The sequence below is a fragment of the Spinacia oleracea genome, chromosome 4 (genome assembly GCF_020520425.1).
Source record: "Spinacia oleracea cultivar Varoflay chromosome 4, BTI_SOV_V1, whole genome shotgun sequence".
NCBI lineage: Eukaryota > Viridiplantae > Streptophyta > Magnoliopsida > Caryophyllales > Amaranthaceae > Spinacia > Spinacia oleracea.
In genome coordinates, this window is record NC_079490.1 from 76,535,721 (window position 1) to 76,555,342 (window position 19,622).

The window sequence follows — 19,622 nt, forward strand, 5'->3', positions numbered from 1 at the left end:
GCAACAAGCACACTCCAACACCAACGAGGAAGTCAAAATACCCTCGACATTTGAGGTAAAAATAAAATTTAAACAGGATCTTTATTTTTAATATTCTTTTATTCCTGTAAGATGTTCTTTTTCTTGTATTTGTTCTTTTACTTTTACCCTATGTTGTTCTTATGTTCTTTTACTGTATTGCGTTTGACCTTGCTTGTTACAACCTACTGTATCTTGGGACTTGCTTATAATTTCAAACATCCCATTGAGCCGCCCCGCTATTGACCTTCACTACTGGCCTTTTGACCAGTCCTAGAGATAATAGTGTAGTTTAATCTATTATTTCAAATTAGGCCTAAGAGAGAAGTTGAGGGTGAACATCACTTGATTTTTCATCTTGACAAAACAAACAGAAGAATTGAATTTCCTAGCCTGTAGCCCTGTGGGTCTCATATTGGATAATACAACAGTATTTGTAAGCTTCCAGATATTCGTGCTTTTTCCATGAGCCAAATGAGTCCGGCCTTGGTCGATCTCATGAGTGGCTAATCTTGCAAGCCTTGGAGTAGGATCGCAGGCATTAATTGTTCTGAGAGCCTTAGGGGTTCTACATTACACTTGTTTGACTCGGGTTTTAGTTCTTCTATGATTCTCAGACCTGCCTTTATACGTAGTAATAGCAAATTGCATCTGCAGCCCTTTGCATACTTAACTCGGCTAAAAGTAAGATCTATCCATGTTCATTCTTTTATTACTCTTTTTCCCCGTGAGTGGGTTTTTTTGTAAAGATCTTTAAACTATGTTATTTGAAAGGGATTTTCCAAAAGTTATTCTCATTATTAGTCTAAAATCCTCGTGGCAGAGGCTTGGACTTTTCTATTCAAATCATACATAAGTTTCAGTCTCAGTACACTTCGTAGCTTATTAGAAATACTATGTGTGTCCTAAAACGGTAGGCTTTGCCCAATTTTCATTCTCTTAAATGGTTTCTAGGAAAAACATTGCGTATAATATACGTTTGTAGCTAGTCTTTCAAGGATGATTAATTTGTATACAAAGTAGGATGCCTCAGAGTCTTGGTCCGCCAAGAGAGACACCACAACCCAGAGCTATGGCAACCCCTAGCCAGGGCCAGGGCATCCCAGTTCCAACCAGTGCCTCACTAGCACGGTTGGGGGCACAATTCTCACCCGACCAGATGCGCACAGCCATAGAAGTCCTGACCTTCCTTACTCAGACAACACCACAAGCCCAGGTCATGAGGACAGCCCCAGAGGTTGAGGTTGAGCAGAGGAGAAAACGTTCCAGACCCCAAAACAGTCCGAACGTCTGGAGGAGGAATCTGCAGCAGGAGATGGAAGGGGCTGACAGCCAAGAATATGAGGCAGAAAGTATCACGCCTAGCAGAGCTCAACCCAGAGCAAGGACCGAACAAGCACCCAGTCAGAGACACCACTCCGGGTCAGGTATGCCAAATCCCACCCGAGCAATAGTTAAACCTGATAATTCCCCCTTCTGTGATGAGATACTCTCGGAAAAAATGGAAAAGATAAAAATGCCCACTTGCAAATATTCCGGAAAGTCAGACCCAACGAATCACCTCTCTGCCTTTGGAGGACACATGATGCTATATACCAACACAGACTCTATGTGGTGTAAGGTCTTCCCTTCCACTCTGGAGGGGATAGCACAGAGCTGGTTCGGTAAAATACCCAAGGGCACCATAACCTCTTTCCGGCAGTTAGCCATCTTGTTTCGCACCCAATATGTGGCAAACATTGCCAGAGAAAGGATGACAGGGGAGCTGATGTCAGTCATCCAAGGACCTCAGGAATCTCTGAGGGAGTACATATCCAGATTCAATATGGAGGCATCGAATATACCCAAGTTACAGCAAGAGGTAGCAGTCCTGGCTATGATGACTGGTCTGCGGGATGGAGAATTCAAGAGCTATCTGGGCAGAAAGTCATTCACAACCCTGGCAGAGGTACTGGGGAAGGCAAATGAGTTTATAAAAAGTGAAGAGATTGGCAGAGCAACCTCACGACGATATGTAGCAAGTGAGAACAATTACGGTAGTCAGAGCACAAAAGAGCCGTACAAGAAAGAATACCCAGACAAAAGAGAAAATCAGCAGCCCAGAAAAGATTGGCACGGGCAGGTTAGAGGAAGGGGTAGTGAGTTCAGAACTGAAAAGCGAGGCAAATTCAACGAATACACTCCTCTGGTTGCATCCAGAACCCAGATTTTTGCTATCAGCAAGGAGGATGAGAAATGGCAGAGACCACCGAAAATGTACAACAAATACAGGGACACGAAGAAGTACTGTGATTTTCACAAGGATCATGGTCATCTCACAGAGGAATGCACTCACCTGAAAGATAACATTGAGGACCTGATCCGAAGGGGGTACCTAACACAATTTAAGGCAAAGAGCTCATACAGCAGGACCTACGAAAACAGGGATGATGAGGGTCGATTTGATAACAGAAAGACAGAGCAAAAGCAGAACCACCCAGCAGATCAGAAGAGGTCGAATGATATACTGGTCATAACAGGAGGACCAGTTTACGCTGGTACTACAGCCAGCGGTGCTAAGGCCAGTGTGAACGAATTTAAACACCAGGTTAATTACCATAACTCAGGAAAATGGCCTGCCCCTCCAAAAATCCCACAGTGCACTTTTACAGAAGATGATTGTAAGGGCATAATTTATCCCCATGATGACCCAATGGTGTTAGCTCTGGATGTGGCTAACAGAAAAATCCATCGAATCCTGATAGACGGAGGAAGCTCTGCAAACATTCTATTCTGGCCAGCTTTCCAAGAGCTGCAGATTGACGAAAAGCACGTAAAACCAGTTAGCTACCCAGTAATTGGTTTCACAGGGGCAACAGTGATACCAGAAGGAATAGTTAGCCTACCTGTCCAAATTGGGCAGGGGAAAGATATCAAGGATGTCATGGTTGATTTCATGATAGTGAAGGTACCCGCAGCATACAACGCCATTCTGGGCAGACCATTCATCCATGATGCAGGAGCAGTGGTGTCTACTTATCACCTCACCATGATGTACACAACGAATGATAACAGATCAGCTAAGGTCAAGGGAAACCAAGAGCAGGCTAAGAGATGCTACCACACAGCCCTGAAACAACCACCCAGACCTCCACCCCTGGCAGAGGCAGACATTCCCTTGTCCAGAAAGAGAAAGAGAGCAGAGCGTAAAAAAGACGCACTACTGGACATGGAGAATTTTGAGCATCGTGAAGAAGGACTGTTAAAACCAGCCCCAGCAGAAGAAACAGAAGAGATAGAGCTGGAAGAAGGAGTAGAGGACAGAACAGTCCGAATTGGCACAGACATAGACCTTTCCCTGAGGGTAAATATCATAGATCTGTTGCGAGAGCACGCGGACATATTTGCCTTCTCTGCCGACGAAATGCCAGGGATTGATCCCAACGTCATGGTCCACAGGTTGAATGTTAACAGAGAAGTCAGACCGGTAAAACAGAAGAAGAGAACTTTTTCGACAGAGAAGAATGTAGCCATCCAGGAAGAGATCAGCAAACTGTTAGCAGCCAAATTCATAGAAGAGTGTGACTACCCGGAATGGTTGGCTAATGTCGTGATGGTAAAGAAAGCAAATGGTCAATGGAGGATGTGCGTAGACTTTACAGACCTAAACAGGGCTTGTCCGAAGGATTGTTACCCGCTACCCAGAATAGATCAACTGGTGGATTCCACCAGCGGGCATGCCCTGCTGAGTTTCATGGATGCCTTTTCGTGCTATCACCAGATCAGTTTGTTAGAATCAGACCGGAAAAAAGCCGCCTTCATCACAGACGCGGGAGTTTACAACTACAGGGCTATGCCGTTTGGTCTAAAGAATGCAGGGGCCACATACCAGAAACTGGTAGACAAAATATTCGCAGGACAAAAGGGCCGAAACGTGGAGGTGTATGTAGATGACTCCATAGTCAAGAGCAAAAAGGAGGGCGATCACATTAAGGATCTGAAGGAAACTTTTGCAACGTTGAGGCAATTTGGTATGAAGTTAAACCCAAAGAAATGCGTGTTCGGTGTTAAGTCCGGAAAATTTTTGGGATTCCTGGTCAGTGAAAGAGGAATTGATGCCAATCCAGAAAAAGTAGAGGCCATACTCAACCTACCAGAACCAAGAAACATACGAGACATCCAGAGGTTGACTGGGAAAATGGCAGCACTCACCAGGTTCATCAGCAAGTCCGCGGATAAGTCTCTCCCCTTTTTCCAGGTGCTAAAGGGAAACAAAACATTTAAATGGGGAGAAGAGCAGGAGAAAGCATTCAAGGGGGTGAAGAACCATTTGAAAAGCCTCCCAACCATAGCCAGACAAGAAGTGGGGGACATATTACAGCTATACATCTCTGCCTCCAAGAAAACTGTAGCAGCAGCTCTGGTAGTCGAGAAGGATAAAATCCAGCAGCCAGTCTACTTTGTCAGCCACATCCTCAACCCAGCAGAACAGAGGTACCCCCTGATTGAAAAAATGGCCTTCGCCATCATGATAGCTGCCAGAAAGTTGAAACCATACTTTGACGCACACAAAGTGCAAGTGTTAACTAATCAGCCTTTAGAGAAGTCATTGCAGAGACTAGATACCTCTGGTAGACTCCTGAAATGGGCAGTGGAACTCTCAGAATATGACATCGAGTACAAACCTAGAACCGCCATAAAAGCACAGGCACTGGCAGATTTCATTGCAGAGGCATCATACGAGGAGGAGGAAGAACCATTGGGGACTTGGCAGATCTCAGTAGACGGCTCCGCCGCAGTCACAGGGTCGGGTGCAGGTATCATAATGGTGTCACCAGAAGGCAACATTTTCGAATATGCTATAAAATTTAAATTCAAAGCTTCAAATAACGAAGCAGAGTATGAGGCGGCAATCGCAGGAATCCAGATGTGTAAAGCAGCAGATGCTAAGAAAATAGTGCTCAAAACCGATTCACAGCTGGTGGCCAGCCAATATAGAGGTGAATATGAAGCCAGAGAACCATCTATGCAGAGGTACTTGGCCTTGATGAAAGAAGCAGTAGCCCAGCTAGAAAGCTTTGAGATTCAACTGGTTCCCAGGGCAGAGAACAGTCAAGCAGACGCCCTATCCAAATTAGCAAGTTCGACGCTACAGGACTTGGAAAGAACAGTGATGGTAGAGGTCCAGGAAGAAAAGAGCATTGACAAAAAGCCTGCAGTCAACTTCATTGACACTGAGCCACAGTGGTATGATAGTATAGTCTCATACAAGCTGGGAAGGGGCCTTCCCACAGCAGAGCAGGAGCAGAAAAAAGTAAAACGAAACGAGCATTGGTTCGTCATTTACCAGGGTAAACTGTACAAGAAATCATTTTCATTGCCTCTGCTGAGATGTATATCAACAGAGGAGTCACAACGAGTCATTGAGGAAATACACGAGGGAATATGTGGAAACCACATAGGTGGCAGGACATTAGCCTTGAAAGCTCTCAGAGCAGGATATTATTGGCCAACCATGGTAAGTGATTCTCAAGCATATGTTAAAAAGTGCGACAAATGCCAAAAATTCGCCCCAGTGATCAACCAACCCTCTAATGACTTACAGCCAATCATCAACCCCATACCATTTGCCCAGTGGGGAATGGATATTCTGGGACCATTCACAGCAGCAAGCGGGGGAAGGAAATTCCTGATCGTGGCAGTTGACTATTTCACTAAGTGGATTGAGGCAGAGCCCACTAAAAGCATAACAGCCAAGCGGATGAAGGATTTCATCTGGAAGAACATTGTGACAAGGTTCGGCATCCCAGAAAGTTTGGTCTTCGATCATGGAACACAGTTCGACTGCACTCCGATAAAGGATTACTGCGCTGAACTAAGAATAAAATTCGCATACGCATCTGTGTGCCATCCCCAGAGCAATGGTCAGGCAGAGGCAGCAAATAAACAAATCCTGGGAGCATTGCGAAAGAAGGTAGAAGATTTTAAGGGTGCATGGGCCGACCTCATTCCAGAGATCTTGTGGTCCAACAGGACCACTGAAAAAGAAGCAACAGGAGAAAGTCCTTACAAACTAGCTTTTGGGGCTGAGGCGGTCCTGCCTGTCGAAGTGGGTCTACCTAGCTTTAGAGTGCAGTACTATGAGGAAGGCACTAACGAGCAGCGTATGAGGGAAGCATTAGATTTCTTACCAGAAGTCAGGCTGCAAGCAGAGCTAAAGTTGGCAGCAAACAAAGAAAAAATGAGCAGGGCATACAACAAGAGGGTAAAGCACAGACCCATGCAGGTGGGGGATCTGGTCCTCAGAAGAACAGCTGCCACTGGAAAGGGAAAGGCAGAAGGAAAATTCACTGCCAATTGGGAAGGACCTTACCAGATCACAAAAGAAGTAGCCCCAGGCTCGTACCATCTAATGACGATGGAAGGAAGAGAATTGAAGAACAGCTGGAACGCCAACATGCTAAAGAAATACTATGTATAGACACAAGAAGTTAATACTATAACAAGGCAATAGAAGCCAAAGTGAATCTCTTTTCTTTTGTAACTTTCCACGCTCACAAGCATAATAAAAATTGGCCCAGCTACCTTCGATGAGAAGAAAGCGCGTCAGGTCTCTTGGAAAAATAAAAGGTGAACGGCTAAAACTCGGAGAGAAACGCTACCCACGAATAACTTGGTCTGATCAACCAAGTTATTGGGTAAGTTTTTTCTCAACGAGATTTAAGCGAAAACGTTTCTCGAGTTTTGTCCTGGCCAAAGCCAGGACAATTCAATAATACGCAGCCAAAGTAGGCTGGAATAAATATGAAGATACTTCTTGAGCTTTGTCCTGGCCAAAGCCAGGGCAATTCAATAATACGCAGCCAAAGTAGGCTGGAATAAATATGAAGATACTTCTTGAGCTTTGTCCTGGCCAAAGCCAGGACAATTCAATAATACGCAGCCAAAGCAGGCCGAAATAAATATGAAGATACTTCTTGAGTTTTGTCCTGGCCAAGACCAGGACAATTCAATGATACGCAGCCCAAAGTAGGCTGGAGCAAATTTGAAAACACTTCTCGGTTTTTGTCCTGGCCAAAGCCAGGACAATTCAACAATACACAGTCCAAAACAGGTCGAGGCGAATATAGAAATACTTTTTGAGTTTTGCCCTGGCCAAAGCCAGGGCAATCAAGCATGCAAAGCAGGCCAAATGGAAATATGGGGGAAACAAAACAGTAAAAAATAGCAAGCAAAAAGCAACAAGGTAAAACGCAGCATAAGCACGACGAGTTAACAAACAATGGGACCGACGGCTATACCTCAAAAACTTATGCAATGTACAGCCCTACAAAAATGGCCACTGTTGATCAAAACTAAAAACGATAAATATTATTCCCAGAAACAAATTCTTACTCTCCACGCAGGGAGGACAAAAACAACCAAAAGAAATAAACTATGCATTGGCTGAGGTAGTGCAAGATGAACATGGGGACAGCCGCCTGTGCCATTATTGCCCAACATCATCTTCGGCATCAGACAGAGGCAATTCCCCAGGGTGAACATTTTCAACACAATGATCAGGCACCCCATCATCCTCTGGCACCGCACCGCCTGCAGCCAGAGACGCTTGCTCGGCCTCCCTCTTCTTTCTCAGAAGTTCAACATGGAGCCCAGCCAACCAAGCAGCTTCGATAGGAGACCAGTCAAGATCAGGATGCTTTTCTTGCACTATTAGCGAAGCAGCCTTCCACCCGCCATCATAGCTCTGAGTGCGCACAGCATACTGCTCATCTGACCGACGGAAGTCGCGAATGGCAGCCGCAAGTTGATCTTCGATGGAGTTCTGCAGTTGGGCCATCTCATTATCATGAGACTGCTCAACAGAGAGAAAGTCTTGCTGAAGAGTCTCAATTTTCTGCTGTCCGGTGACCAGATCAATTTGGGCCTGGGAAAAGCTAGCCTGCAGCTGATCACGCTCTTCAGTAACAATCTTCAATTGATCATTAGCCGAAGTGAGACAGGTCGAAGATAACTCCAGATCAGCAGTTAGCTCCTCAATTCTCTTCTTCTGGGCCTCCATGTGAGCAACGTTGGCAGCAAGTCGTTTCTGGTAAACTATGAAAACTTCTGTCAACTCACGAACAGCGTTGCCACACTAAGAACATAGAAAAAGAGACAAGCATTATAAGTTAGTGCATAACAAAAGAAAACGAACCAATGTACCAAAGGAGAAGAGAAGTAAACCAAGTATACCTCCATGACCTTCTGGCAGGCATTCGCCCCAGGAGTATACAAACGCTCTTTGGGCAGGTCGCTGGGCAACTGCAAACCTCTTAACATCCTCAGGGCAAGCGTCCCGCCTTTCTCTGGGTAGTTCCCATATAAGCTCTCTGATTCGGACACATCCCAGCGCGGGACAAAAGTACGATCCGAAGCAGAAGGACCAGAGAAGATAGCAGCCAGCTCAGGGTCGGCCTGGGGACGAATGTCGAGAAATTCTTTCTCAACAAACTCCTTATGCCGACCCGTGATATGCAGGTCAAGATCATCAGCAGCCAGATCACTTCCTTGAAGCTCTTGCTCCAGAAACTGTCGAAAAGAGCTACCAGAAGTGTTGCTACGATGGGGATCAGCCGCAGAAGGGGAGGCCCGAAGTAACTCAGCTCCACTATCAAGCCTAGGTTGTTTCCCAGGACGCTGAACAAAAGGCGGCTCCTCAGCTTCGATATCCACAGGTTCCGACGCAGAGCCCGAACGACCTGGCTGGTCACATACCTCACCAGCCACTTCCCCAAAATCATGGCCTGCATCCTCTGTCGGAGCTTCGAGCCCAGCCTCGAAATCAGCTCGGTCACGACGAGAGCCTGACAGAGCACCACGATGGGAAGCTCCGCGAGAGGTCTTCCCTCGGCGAATAGGGGTGCTCGCAGAGCCAGTGTTTGTAGAGGAGACCACCCGAGACACTCTGGGAACGATCCCAGAACCGCCACCCCGACCAGATCGGCGTGTAGAACTTCTCCTGCTGCCCTCTATTTGGTCCGCCAAAATTTGATACCCATTCGCAGCAGGATCTGGGGGAGCAGCGCAGATGAAAGAACCATCAGCCCGAACACCCAATTCCTCAAGATTCAAGAATCGACGACCTAACAAAAAAAAAAAAAAAAAAAAACGTAAGGAAGAGAAAAAACAACTCGCACAAAGAGAAAAGAAAACATGAAGTGAGAAAGTAACGCAGAACTAACCTTGAGGGTGAGTAGAACAAAGAAACATAGCGGACAGCACGTCATTCCGCAGAACATAACTTGAATGCGGAAGCCAAACACGAGGCAACCGCCCAACCTCTTTACCAGCAGCATTAAACTTGGGCTCAGATGAAAAATGCTCAAAAGCCCTCTCCTCCAAGACAGCACCATCCAAAATCTCGACTCCCTCTAGCCGAGTCCGAGGTCGAACAAAGCCCCGAGCAACAGGAAAGTCAGCAGGGACAGCGAGCCAGTAAAACCTATCCTTCCATTCCTTTTGACCGGTAGGCATCCCATGGCAGGTCAATCTTCCACGATTGCAATAGATGGAAAACCAACCAATCTTGTTCCCAGTACCGCTGTTGCGCAGATGATGGACTCGCTTACAGAGAGAAAGGGTCTCAGGAAACTCCAAAAACCGACAGACCCAAATATAACTGATCAAAGTACGAACAGCGAAGGGATGGAGCTGAGCTAGGCAAACGTTAAAAGCACGAAGAATCTTCACCAGGGTAGGATCCAGAGGAAAGCGCAGACCAAAATCCAGACTATAGGCATAAACGCCTATGCACCCCTCTGGTGGATGAGTAATCCGAGCATCATCGTCTGGCACGATGAGTCGATAACCATCAGGCAGACCATAAAACTCTTTACCAACAACAGCGTGATTCTCTTTTCGCGCATCATCAGTCCACTTAGTGTTCAGCTTCGCGTGTAAGGGATCAAAAGCAGAGGCCTCAGAAAGGAAGGGCGTCGAATCCCCAGGAACGACATTCTCTTCCACGTAGTTCGGAAAAGGCCTCATCTCATTCACCTGGGCCAAAATATCCTCCCCACCAGCTTGCCCACCCACAGAAATAGTGACATGGTTGGCCATCATAGAACGAAAAATAGATTCCCGGCGTCTGTAAACACGCAAAGACAGTTCAGACTCATTAGCTCCAGCAAGCTGCTCAAAATCATCTAACCAGGCCTGTTCAGACAGAGGCTGAACATCAAGCCCTGGGGGGACATTGGACGGCGGATTTATCCTAACTATCCGCGACAGATAATCATGGCGCATCTCCCTAAGAGTTTGACGTAAAGATGGGGACAGGTCGGCCGTAGAGTCAGGACACCCAGAATCACCCACATCTGGGGGGGGCGGCTCCTCCCCAGAGGATTCATCGTCAGAGGACAAAGGAATCACAGCAGGCACAGAGCGAGACAAAACATCATGCATTGATTTGGTTCTGTGCTCAGCAGAAGCCCGAGTCTCCTCATCAGAAGATAAAGAGACAGAGGAGGGAGAAGAGGTAACATAGGAAGCAGAGGAAACGCTTTTAGCGCCTGAGCTACTAAGGTTTTGGCTATCAGATGCATCAGACATTATGAACTGAAAGTCACAGGACAAGGGAAAAGGGCACAAAAGTAAATAACAAAAAAAAAAAAAAAAAAAAAAAAGAAAAAGGGGAAAAGCTACTCAACAATGGCGGAAGTTCAAAAACGACTTAACAATGGCGAAAAATACCAGAAATTGAAACCCCAAAGACACTAAAATCAAGCGAACAACAAACAAAAGTCGTGCAAAAGAATCGAAAAAACAGCAAAAAATAGAAACTTACCGGAAAAAGAAGATAGAGTTAGAATCAAAAGGAACACAGCAATGAAAACCTCCCTTCGCGAAATGGCAAACGAAAACACGAGGGACAAATAACCACCACAAGCAACAAGAACACTAGCAATCGACCGGAAAAGCGACGGCAAACACAAAAATGTGCAAAAGATCGAATTTTGAGAAGACTTTTGCAAACAACAAGCAACGGAAAATGAGAGCACTCGAGTGTTTTTTCTCAGAAACACCAAGGAGAGAGAAGGTAAGAAATGAAGATGAAGAAGGAAGGAAGTTACCTTTTCCTTTTAAAAGCCAAAGAAGAACGGCTAAGATGCGAGCAACGATACAGTTGCACAAGCAAGATGAAGGACACGTGTAGACCTCAATACAACCAAACTTAATCATGATGAAAGACGGTCCAGATTGAGCGACGATTCCGATTGACTCTTCAGATGGGCAACGCGTGGCACGAGGAAAAGCCGGTTAAAATCCCCAAAGATTTCTTACCATTCACCTCAAGGAAAGCCCGCCCAAAAAAAAAAAAAAAAAAAAAAATCTACTCTGGAGGGACTGGTAGCAAGAAAGTACACAGCCAGAACAAAAGCAAAAAACCAACAAAACAAGCATTGCAGCCCCAAAGAGTCCAGATCAAGGACAGAAGAGCAGACCTGACTTAAAAGGTCAGCTCTACTCTTGAGGGACTAGTTGTACGGGGTCACATCCAGATCAAGGACAGAAGAGCAGACCTGACTTAAAAGGTCAGCTCTACTCTTGAGGGACTAGTTGTACGGGATCATATCCAGAGAGGACAGAACATCAACAACAGAGCAAACCCTGACACCCAGGGCACACCCAAGTCAAAGAAAGACTCTAAACCCCAAGCCAAGTATATGCAGCCCAGGCAGATCAAACCTCCCCAGATCACGTGTAAAGACACAGAGCAGAGCTAGGCAAGGCTGCATCAGTCCAAGAAGGGACCTGCAGGCTAAACGACAACGACAAGGAATAAAGTACATCGCCGTCATACACGTGGCGGCATCTAAGTAGGCCAAAGTACAGAATAGTACGCCTATAAATAGCACCCACATCATTCATGATGGGACAGATTCTTACACACGGTACTTGCTCCACCTTCTCTCTATATTCCCTCTCTAAAGACTTCTTATCTATTTGCTGACTTAGGCATCGGAGGGGGTTTCCTCGGTTAAACCCCCGAGGTTAGCTCACGTTTGCTCTGCTTGACAGGGCCAAGGTACTTCGGAACGTCCTCCCAGTTCCACACTCGGAACAGTCATTATGGATTTATGGGATAGGGGTGCAGGTAAAACCAGAAGGAAAAACAGCCAACTTACAGAAAGAAGCTCTTATTCAGGAAGACTAATTTCTAACGTTGACAAAGACGTTTTTGATGACTATATGTGACACTCTTTTTCTAGTTTGTGATAAGTCTTCGTAGTTGATTTATCGTTTTATCATTTCTTCTCTTCTCTTACTCGTGCTATATTTTAGGTCTCGGAAAATGAAGCTAGAAGAAGTGAACTGTTGTCAGATTCAAGAATGGTATCCACAATTTTAAATCTGTCTCTATAAAGACCGTTATCCATGAACTCCAAGAATCCTTTATTCAGTATCTGGTTGAAGATTTTGGCGCCTTTTTGCTTCCCACGTCTGTGTCAAATGAGAATGGCATGCCCAATAGGATTCATAAACCTGAAGATGAGGAGGACTACCAAGTGTTAGAAAGATCTGAAGATGAATCAGAGTACCCATCACCACCCCCTTCTTTCCAGGAACTTGAATTGAAGCTCAAAGAATCAATTGAATCCCTTGGTGGTACTGTCTTTCCCAAGCTAAATTGGAGTTCGCCCAAAGATACTGCTTGGATCAGCTCCACTGGAACACTTAAATGCACATCTTTTAGTGAGATATCTCTCTTACTCAAATCCTCTGATTCAGTGATCCATGATTTGCGTCATCCATATGATTCATGCAGTGATAAGACTTTGTCGAGACCACCTCATTTCTACCTTGCCCTGCGCAAATGGTACCCCTCTTTGAGACCAGAAATGGAGTTTCATTGTTTTTTTCTGTGCTCACTAACTTGTTGGAATTTCTCAACGTGAAGTAACTGCTTTTTATTGATACAGTTCGCCCAGGTTTGAAGACTGCAGTTCCTTATGATTATATAGATATGAGCCCTGGGAGTGGTTGGGACAACTATGAGGAATGCTGATGAAGAGTTGCAGCAACAAATGAGGTCTTCTGAAGCAAGTGCATAATCATTTGGTTGCTGGAGCTTACTGATTTCGGTGTATTGTTTGTCGTTTTCGTCTTAGGTTCCTTTTCCCTACTTCAGTGTATGCTTGCTAACTAAGCTTTTAATTCAGTTTTATTACCTATGAGTTAAAGTAGAAGTACTAATATAGGTAGTAGGATTGAGGTTGTATGAGCTCCAAAGTTTCCTTTTTAGTAAATATATATAGGTATATTTATCAGAATACGTGTTCTCCAATGATTACTAATCTACCCCTGGAACACTTAAATGCACATCGTCAGCCAACAGGGCTTATGGAAGCTATTAACTTGCATTGTTTCTGCCAAACTTACTTTCCCTAATGCAACATGGTTCAGTGCATTTGAGCAGTTTATCGGTATATTAAGTTGGTGTGCTGTTGAAAACTTTACTTTGGTAGAAAGCTGTTTCAACTTTTGTACGAAATATATGTTACCTTTGTGTTTTAGTATCATTGACCTCATTGCAGTCCTATTTTGTTGGTTAGTAGGATTTTATTATGTAATTTATTTTGTATATGTGAATTAAATGTCATTTTTGTAATCTCAGATAACATCTGAAGGTCTCAACACCGAGTGTTTGAGATTTCGCTGGCTGATCTTCAAAATGAGATCAGTTTTTCAGAAAGATTTTGTCTGAGAGCTGAGGATGTTCAGGGCCTTAATGTGCCCATCAAAGTCTGAGAGTGTATGTATTTTACCTCTGTATTTATGTTTATAATGTAGTGGATGCTCATGCTAATGAGTAAGATTTGTTTTTTTGGTAAACTAGGGTATTGACTTCACCACTAACAAGTTGAGGTACCTGGTTCACAAGTGTAAGACTTTGACTGAGGCTCATGTTGATGTCAAGACGACTGCCAATTTCACCCTGCATATGTTCTGCATTGTATTCACCAAAATATGTTCCAACCAAGTCAAGAGGACCACCTATGCTTACTCTAGCTACCCAGATCTTCCAGGTTTTTCTGTCACACTAATTGACATCCCTTTGTTTATGTTCTCATTTTTCTGGGGAATTAAGTGTTGAATTATGCATTTTCCTTTGCACATCCGCGGCAAGATGCGTGACGTCACTCATGGCTAGCTTCTGTGATCTTAAAGACCTTGATTTTTGTTAAAAAAGAGTAACCGTAGATTTTGATATAAGAGTTATGGCATGTAGCCTGTTACAATCTGATAATTGAGTGTTCAAACAACAACTAAGGAGTTGTTTAGCTGGCAACAAAAAATTGGGGAAGTGAAAAATCATGGAATTCGTAGATTGGGTAGTTGTTTGGTTGACATAAAAAAGTGAAAATGCGGGAAGTGAGAATCTATGGGAATTTGGACTTCCTTCAAAACACGGGAAGTAAATTACCAAGCTCCTCCCTTGGTCAATCAAAATTCATGGGAATTTCTAACTCCTATATAGTCAACCAAACAAATTAAAGAACTTCATTGTAATTTAACAAGGGAAATAACTTTCGATGTCAACCAAACAAGCCCTGAAAGGCTTTGCTGCTAAGTTTATCCACGAGTCTACTGGTAAGGACACCGAGAAGGCTACCAAGTGCATCTACCCTCTTCAAAATGTGTGCATCAGGAAAGTCAGAATCCTCAAGGAATGATCATGGAAATTAGATGGAGATAAATCCTTGAGGTTGATCATGTTGATGGAAACAATTGGTCTTTTGGTTTTGCAATTTCTGTTTTTGGATAGTGGCCTCAACCGTGATTCCGAAATTGATCCCCTATTTGGCTTGTTTTAGGTTCATGGAGACTACTTTGAGGATGTGGGTGAATTAGACTGGCTAGCCGAGGAAACCATGTCAAAGGGTGACACCAGATAAGTTGTTGTTGTGTAAAGAAAGTCTGCTACGTCATGGTTTGTGTTGTAGTTAAATAGACACTGGTTAGCTAACTTTTTATGATGAGATTGAGTGGTCGTAGTTTTGCAGTAGCTATCTTCCTTTTGTTAAAGAATTGTAAGGGGATTTTGTTGGATATACTTATTGTTCCAGTGTTGTAAAGGTGGAAACAATGGGCTTCGAATGAAGGCCCTTTCGTATGTGTTGAAGATCTTGCCTGCTTGAATGAGTCGAGTCCGAATTCACCTGCACAAGAGCAAAGTCACTAGCCTCGGGGGTGTTTCCGAGGAAAGCCCCTCCGATGCCTAAGTAAGAATGATGCTCGGATTCTAGAGAGAAGTTCTCTAGAAGAGTAGTCTTAAGGCGATAAATTGGACGTACCTTGAGGTGTGAGCCTTGGCGGCCTATTTATAGTGTTTGCATAATAAATGCCCATAGGTCATTTATTGCTATTGGGCCTTGGGCTTTGATGGATGGCTGACTAGCCATTGGTAGGGTTTGATGTTGTTGTTTAGAGCCATTGGGCTTTGGACTTAGTGGCCCAATTGAGAATCAATTGGGAGCCCAAACAACATGCCCCCCAGACCCGGTCCATTTAGATTTAAATGGGTGGGTTTCCAACTGTCAGAAGTCCAAAAGTTCCCTCTTTTTTTTGAAAAGGGATGATTTGCATTGATGACAAGTGTTGGGATTTGCATTGCGTCGTGGAGATCGTGGGTTGAAAAGAAGTTGATACGCCTCCCTTTTCTATAAATACCGGGCGCTAAACTTCCTTCAAACTTTACTTTCTCTCTCTTTTAGACAAACTTCCTCTCTTTTTCCGGCGATCGCGGTTTTCGAGTTTCTTCAGGTCTACGAAATTCAGCCAGCTTTAGACTTCGGGAACTTGTGTCGTTCGTTTTATCGGCGAATTCCGCTTCGGAGAAAGGTAATTTGTTTCTGAATTCTCCTTACTTCTTCGTTCTTTCTTCTACTCCTCAATCTAAACCCTAGACCGAGAATTCGCGACCATGGCAAAGAATAGGGGCAAAAGTAAGTTCGTCGTTGGCTCCTCTAATGAGAGGGAGGATGTGCCTTCGGGAAGGGTGCAGAAAACTTCAAGGGGTCGGCCTTCGGAGAGGCCGGTGGAGAAACGTTCGACTGGTTGGAACGCTTCCAAAGATGGTGTTGTTGGCGGGTCTGGCGTGTCTGAACGCGCTACTTCTGGTAAGAAAGCTGGTTCTTCGGGTGTATGTCGTCCTTACCCTGAGTTTCCAGTTCATTGGACCGAAGCTGATCCGAAGGGCAAGTATGCCCCGATCTTGCATGAGACCACCAAGAACGATGGTCCGTTGGAGAAATCGGTCAGTGGTGACTGGTTGGTGGAGGCGAAGCTGGGGAACTACCATCGGAGGGCCGAGGAGCTATACGGAATCCAGCACGCCTTGGGGTACTGGTGTGAGCTTCCCGATCAGGAGCGTCCTCGGGTGACTCATCCGCCGAGGGGATTCATCTCTGTGTACACTCATCACTTGGAGAACGGTCTCCGTTTTCCCTTGGATCCATTTGTTTCCGAGCTCCTGGTGTCGTACAACATCAGTTTGGCCCAACTTACACCCAAATCTATGAGGCACATCATCGGATTTAGATGGGTGTGCGATTTTGTTAACTTTCCCTGCTCTGTCGCCGTTTTTCGGGATCTCCACGATCTATCTTTCAATCATGCTTCCAAGGTTAATGGGTATGGTTGGTGGACCATCATCAACAAAAAGTCCCGAAGGAAAGGGGAGCCGAACTATATTACGGCATACCCTTACCTCAGCTCTGTCCATAATTGGAAGACGGAGTGGTTGCTTGTTCGCGTGCCGACGGATCCGAAGCATCCCAATTTTTATCGGCCTCCGAAGTGGTTTGTGACTCCTGATCCTGATATGGGAGGCGTGGCTGCTCCGGATCGGAACCATCACCACTACGTGGATCTCCTCCAGTGGTTTTTGGCTCGGGAGGACAACTACAAACTGCCGTCTAGCTGGCTCCCGAACCTCAACTACATCTTGCGGGAGGACATTCTTGCTGTCGCCGGTCTCAGCAGGATTTTTGACAGGGGTAGGTGTCTTTCGGCTGGGACCGTGTTTTCAGTGAGTTTGTCCTCCTCCTTCTTCCCTCGTTTTACTGACTCGTTTTTGTGCTTTGTTTCTGCAGAGTACGGCTTTAGCTGCCTTGATCCTGTGATTTTGGGCATCTCTTTGGATCTGAAGACTATTCATGACTCGGCTCCTGATTACAAGTTCGGGAAAGAGAATCCTCGTAATCCTCGTTTGAAGGATTACGTGTTGTCTCCTTCGGGTGTTGCTCGGATATCCGAAGTTCGAGCTGATCCGTGGGATTCTGCCTCCTCTCCCGAAGTTGTTCCAGTGAAGGTCGTGCTTCCTGATTTGAGGATAACTTCAGATCCGGTGAGTGTTTCTATATCCCGAAGTTTTTGTTTGTCTTTTCTTTTCTTTTTGGTTGGCCGTCGGCTAACGTCTTGGTCCTGGACCATCTTTCTAGGGTCCTGGGACTGACGCTGTGCCGCGTGCCGTTCCTTCGGTTTCATCTCCTGCTCGGATAGATATCTCTTTATCTAGGAACCGGGTACTTCACCCTTTTTCTTTATTTCCTCCTTTGTCTTCCTCTAAATTTATTGACCCTTGGTCTCCCTTTTTAGGATCAAAGGAAAAGGAAGGGTAGCACTCTTCTGAGGTCTTCTGCGCATCCGAAGAAGGCGAAGGCTTCTCAGTCCTCGGAGAAGGTATTTGCTCTGACTTGGCTTTTTCTTGTAGTCCGTCTTTCCCTTTTTCGAAGCTGATCCTTGAACGCTTGTTTTGTAGGAAACGGTTTCGGAAGACATGCCTCCTCCCAAGAATCTCCTTCACTTCATGCCCTTGCCAGGGCAGAAGTTAAAGAGTGTGGTGGTTGCGGAACCGCCGCCCGTGGATCAACCGTTGGCTGAGGAAGATACCATCCCCTCTCCGCTGAAGCCGTCTGCTGCTTTAGGGATCGAGATCCAGGATATCACCAAGGTGATGGAGGCGATTGAAGCCGACCTTGTTCCTGGCTCGGATGCCCCTATCGTGGCCGAGCAGAAGAAGGAATCTGCTGACGTTTCTCTCGAAAGAGAGAGAAGTCCAGATAAGGAGATGGTGGACCTCACAGGCCCTAATGTTGAGGTTCCCGAGGCTGAGAAGGAAGTTCCCTCTGCTGAGGAGGAGCAGCCCGAACAGGGTCTGACGAGGAAGAGGCGCCACTCGACCTTGGGTTCTACTTCGACCTCGGCCCTGGATAGATTGATCCATGCTGACCCTTGCTCGGATGTTCCGCTGAAACGTATCCCCGAGGAAGTAAGGGAGGCGATGGCTCGCTATGCTAGGGCTCCGATTTTGGGGGAGAATCCCATGGCTCACGTGGGATCTTTGGTGGGTCCCGAAGCTGCTCGGGAGAATCTTCTTCGGGCCAACCCGCAGTGGAGGGTTCCTGGAGCTGAAGAGAGGAACCCGGCTATGATGGCCCAGTACTATCTGAATGAGGTAAGTGTTGGATTTTCTCTTTGTGTTTTTGTTTTATGTTTTTCCTACTTTTGCTCATCTTTCCTTCGCTCCCAGGCTGTTTTCTGGTCCTCGTTCGCTTCCGAGTGTAGCTCGGTTGAGGAGAGACAACTGAGGAGATATCAGGAGGCTTATGCTCGTGATATTCCTATCTTGGACCAGAAGGCTGGGCAGCTCTTCTCCGAGCTTGTGGAGGTCAAGCAACTGTACCTTCAGTACAGTCGTGAGGCTAGAGCTTCAGCTGAGCAGATCGGGGCCGAAGTTGGGAAGCTCACCTTCCAAGTCGAAGAGGATGCTGAAAAAATAGCTTCCTTCGACAAGGAGAGGAAAGATATGGCCGCCAAGTTTGCGAGCGAACTTGAAGAAAAAGACAGACTTCTCAAGGAGATGACGTCTAAATTTGAGGCGGCCGAGAAGCAGAGCCAGGATGCGGAGGCGAGGCTACATTAGTTTGTCAAGCATCGGGAGATAATTCAGAACCAAGCTGACAAGGTGCCTGTTCTCCAGCTGAAGATCCGAGAGAAGGATGCAGCCATTCGGAAGTTGGAGCAAGAGCGAGTTGACCTCTACACTGCTGATCAGTGTAGAGAGCAGTATTGGAATGGCATCCTGGGCGCTCGGCGCATGTTTGCGAAGCATATGCCTCATTTCCCTTGGTATGAGAAAGTTCCTCTCTGGATGAGGGCCCAGGATCACTTGGTGGAGTGCCAGGGTGATCGAGACGAAGCTGAAGCTGAACGCCAAGCTGCTCTTGCAGAGGCTCGGGCCCAGAAGGCGAATTCCGAAGGTGACACTACTGCTAGGGGTTCTTCGAAGGATGCTTTCCTAGGGGCTGCTCCTGAGACTCCCAAGAGTTAGGGATTCGGGCAGTCGTCTTCTTCAGAGTCGGTCGGTTCCAGTTGAGGACTTCCGAATGTGTGCTTGCTTTTCCCCCTTTTGCCTCGGCGCTGCGTTGTACTTGTTTCTTTTTGCTTTCTTAGTACTTCGGTAGGCCGGTATTGTCTGTTGATGGCTGCCAATTTTAACTGTTTCATTTTGTTTTCAATTTTTGAGGGTCCTCGGGTATGTACCGAGCTGTTTGATGTATTTGTACTTCCCCCAA

The 19,622-nt window shown here is 45.8% G+C and overlaps 2 protein-coding genes across 2 annotated transcripts; both read left to right on the forward strand.

Annotated features, from left to right (window-relative positions):
* Positions 1 to 12,287: 12,287 nt before the first annotated feature.
* LOC110793867 (uncharacterized) lies at positions 12,288 to 12,957 on the forward strand. The gene is given in 3 exon segments (XM_021998800.2): positions 12,288 to 12,382; positions 12,384 to 12,914; positions 12,916 to 12,957. Coding segments are annotated over 3 exon segments (621 nt in total). The 5' UTR covers positions 12,288 to 12,334.
* Positions 12,958 to 13,034: 77 nt separating this feature from the next.
* On the forward strand, positions 13,035 to 14,137 carry LOC130471637 (40S ribosomal protein S3a-like). Its single transcript, XM_056841883.1, has 3 exons — positions 13,035 to 13,072; positions 13,671 to 13,785; positions 13,880 to 14,137. The coding sequence occupies exons 1-3, from the start codon at positions 13,035 to 13,037 to the stop codon at positions 14,135 to 14,137; spliced, it is 411 nt and encodes a 136-aa protein (XP_056697861.1).
* Positions 14,138 to 19,622: the final 5,485 nt, after the last annotated feature.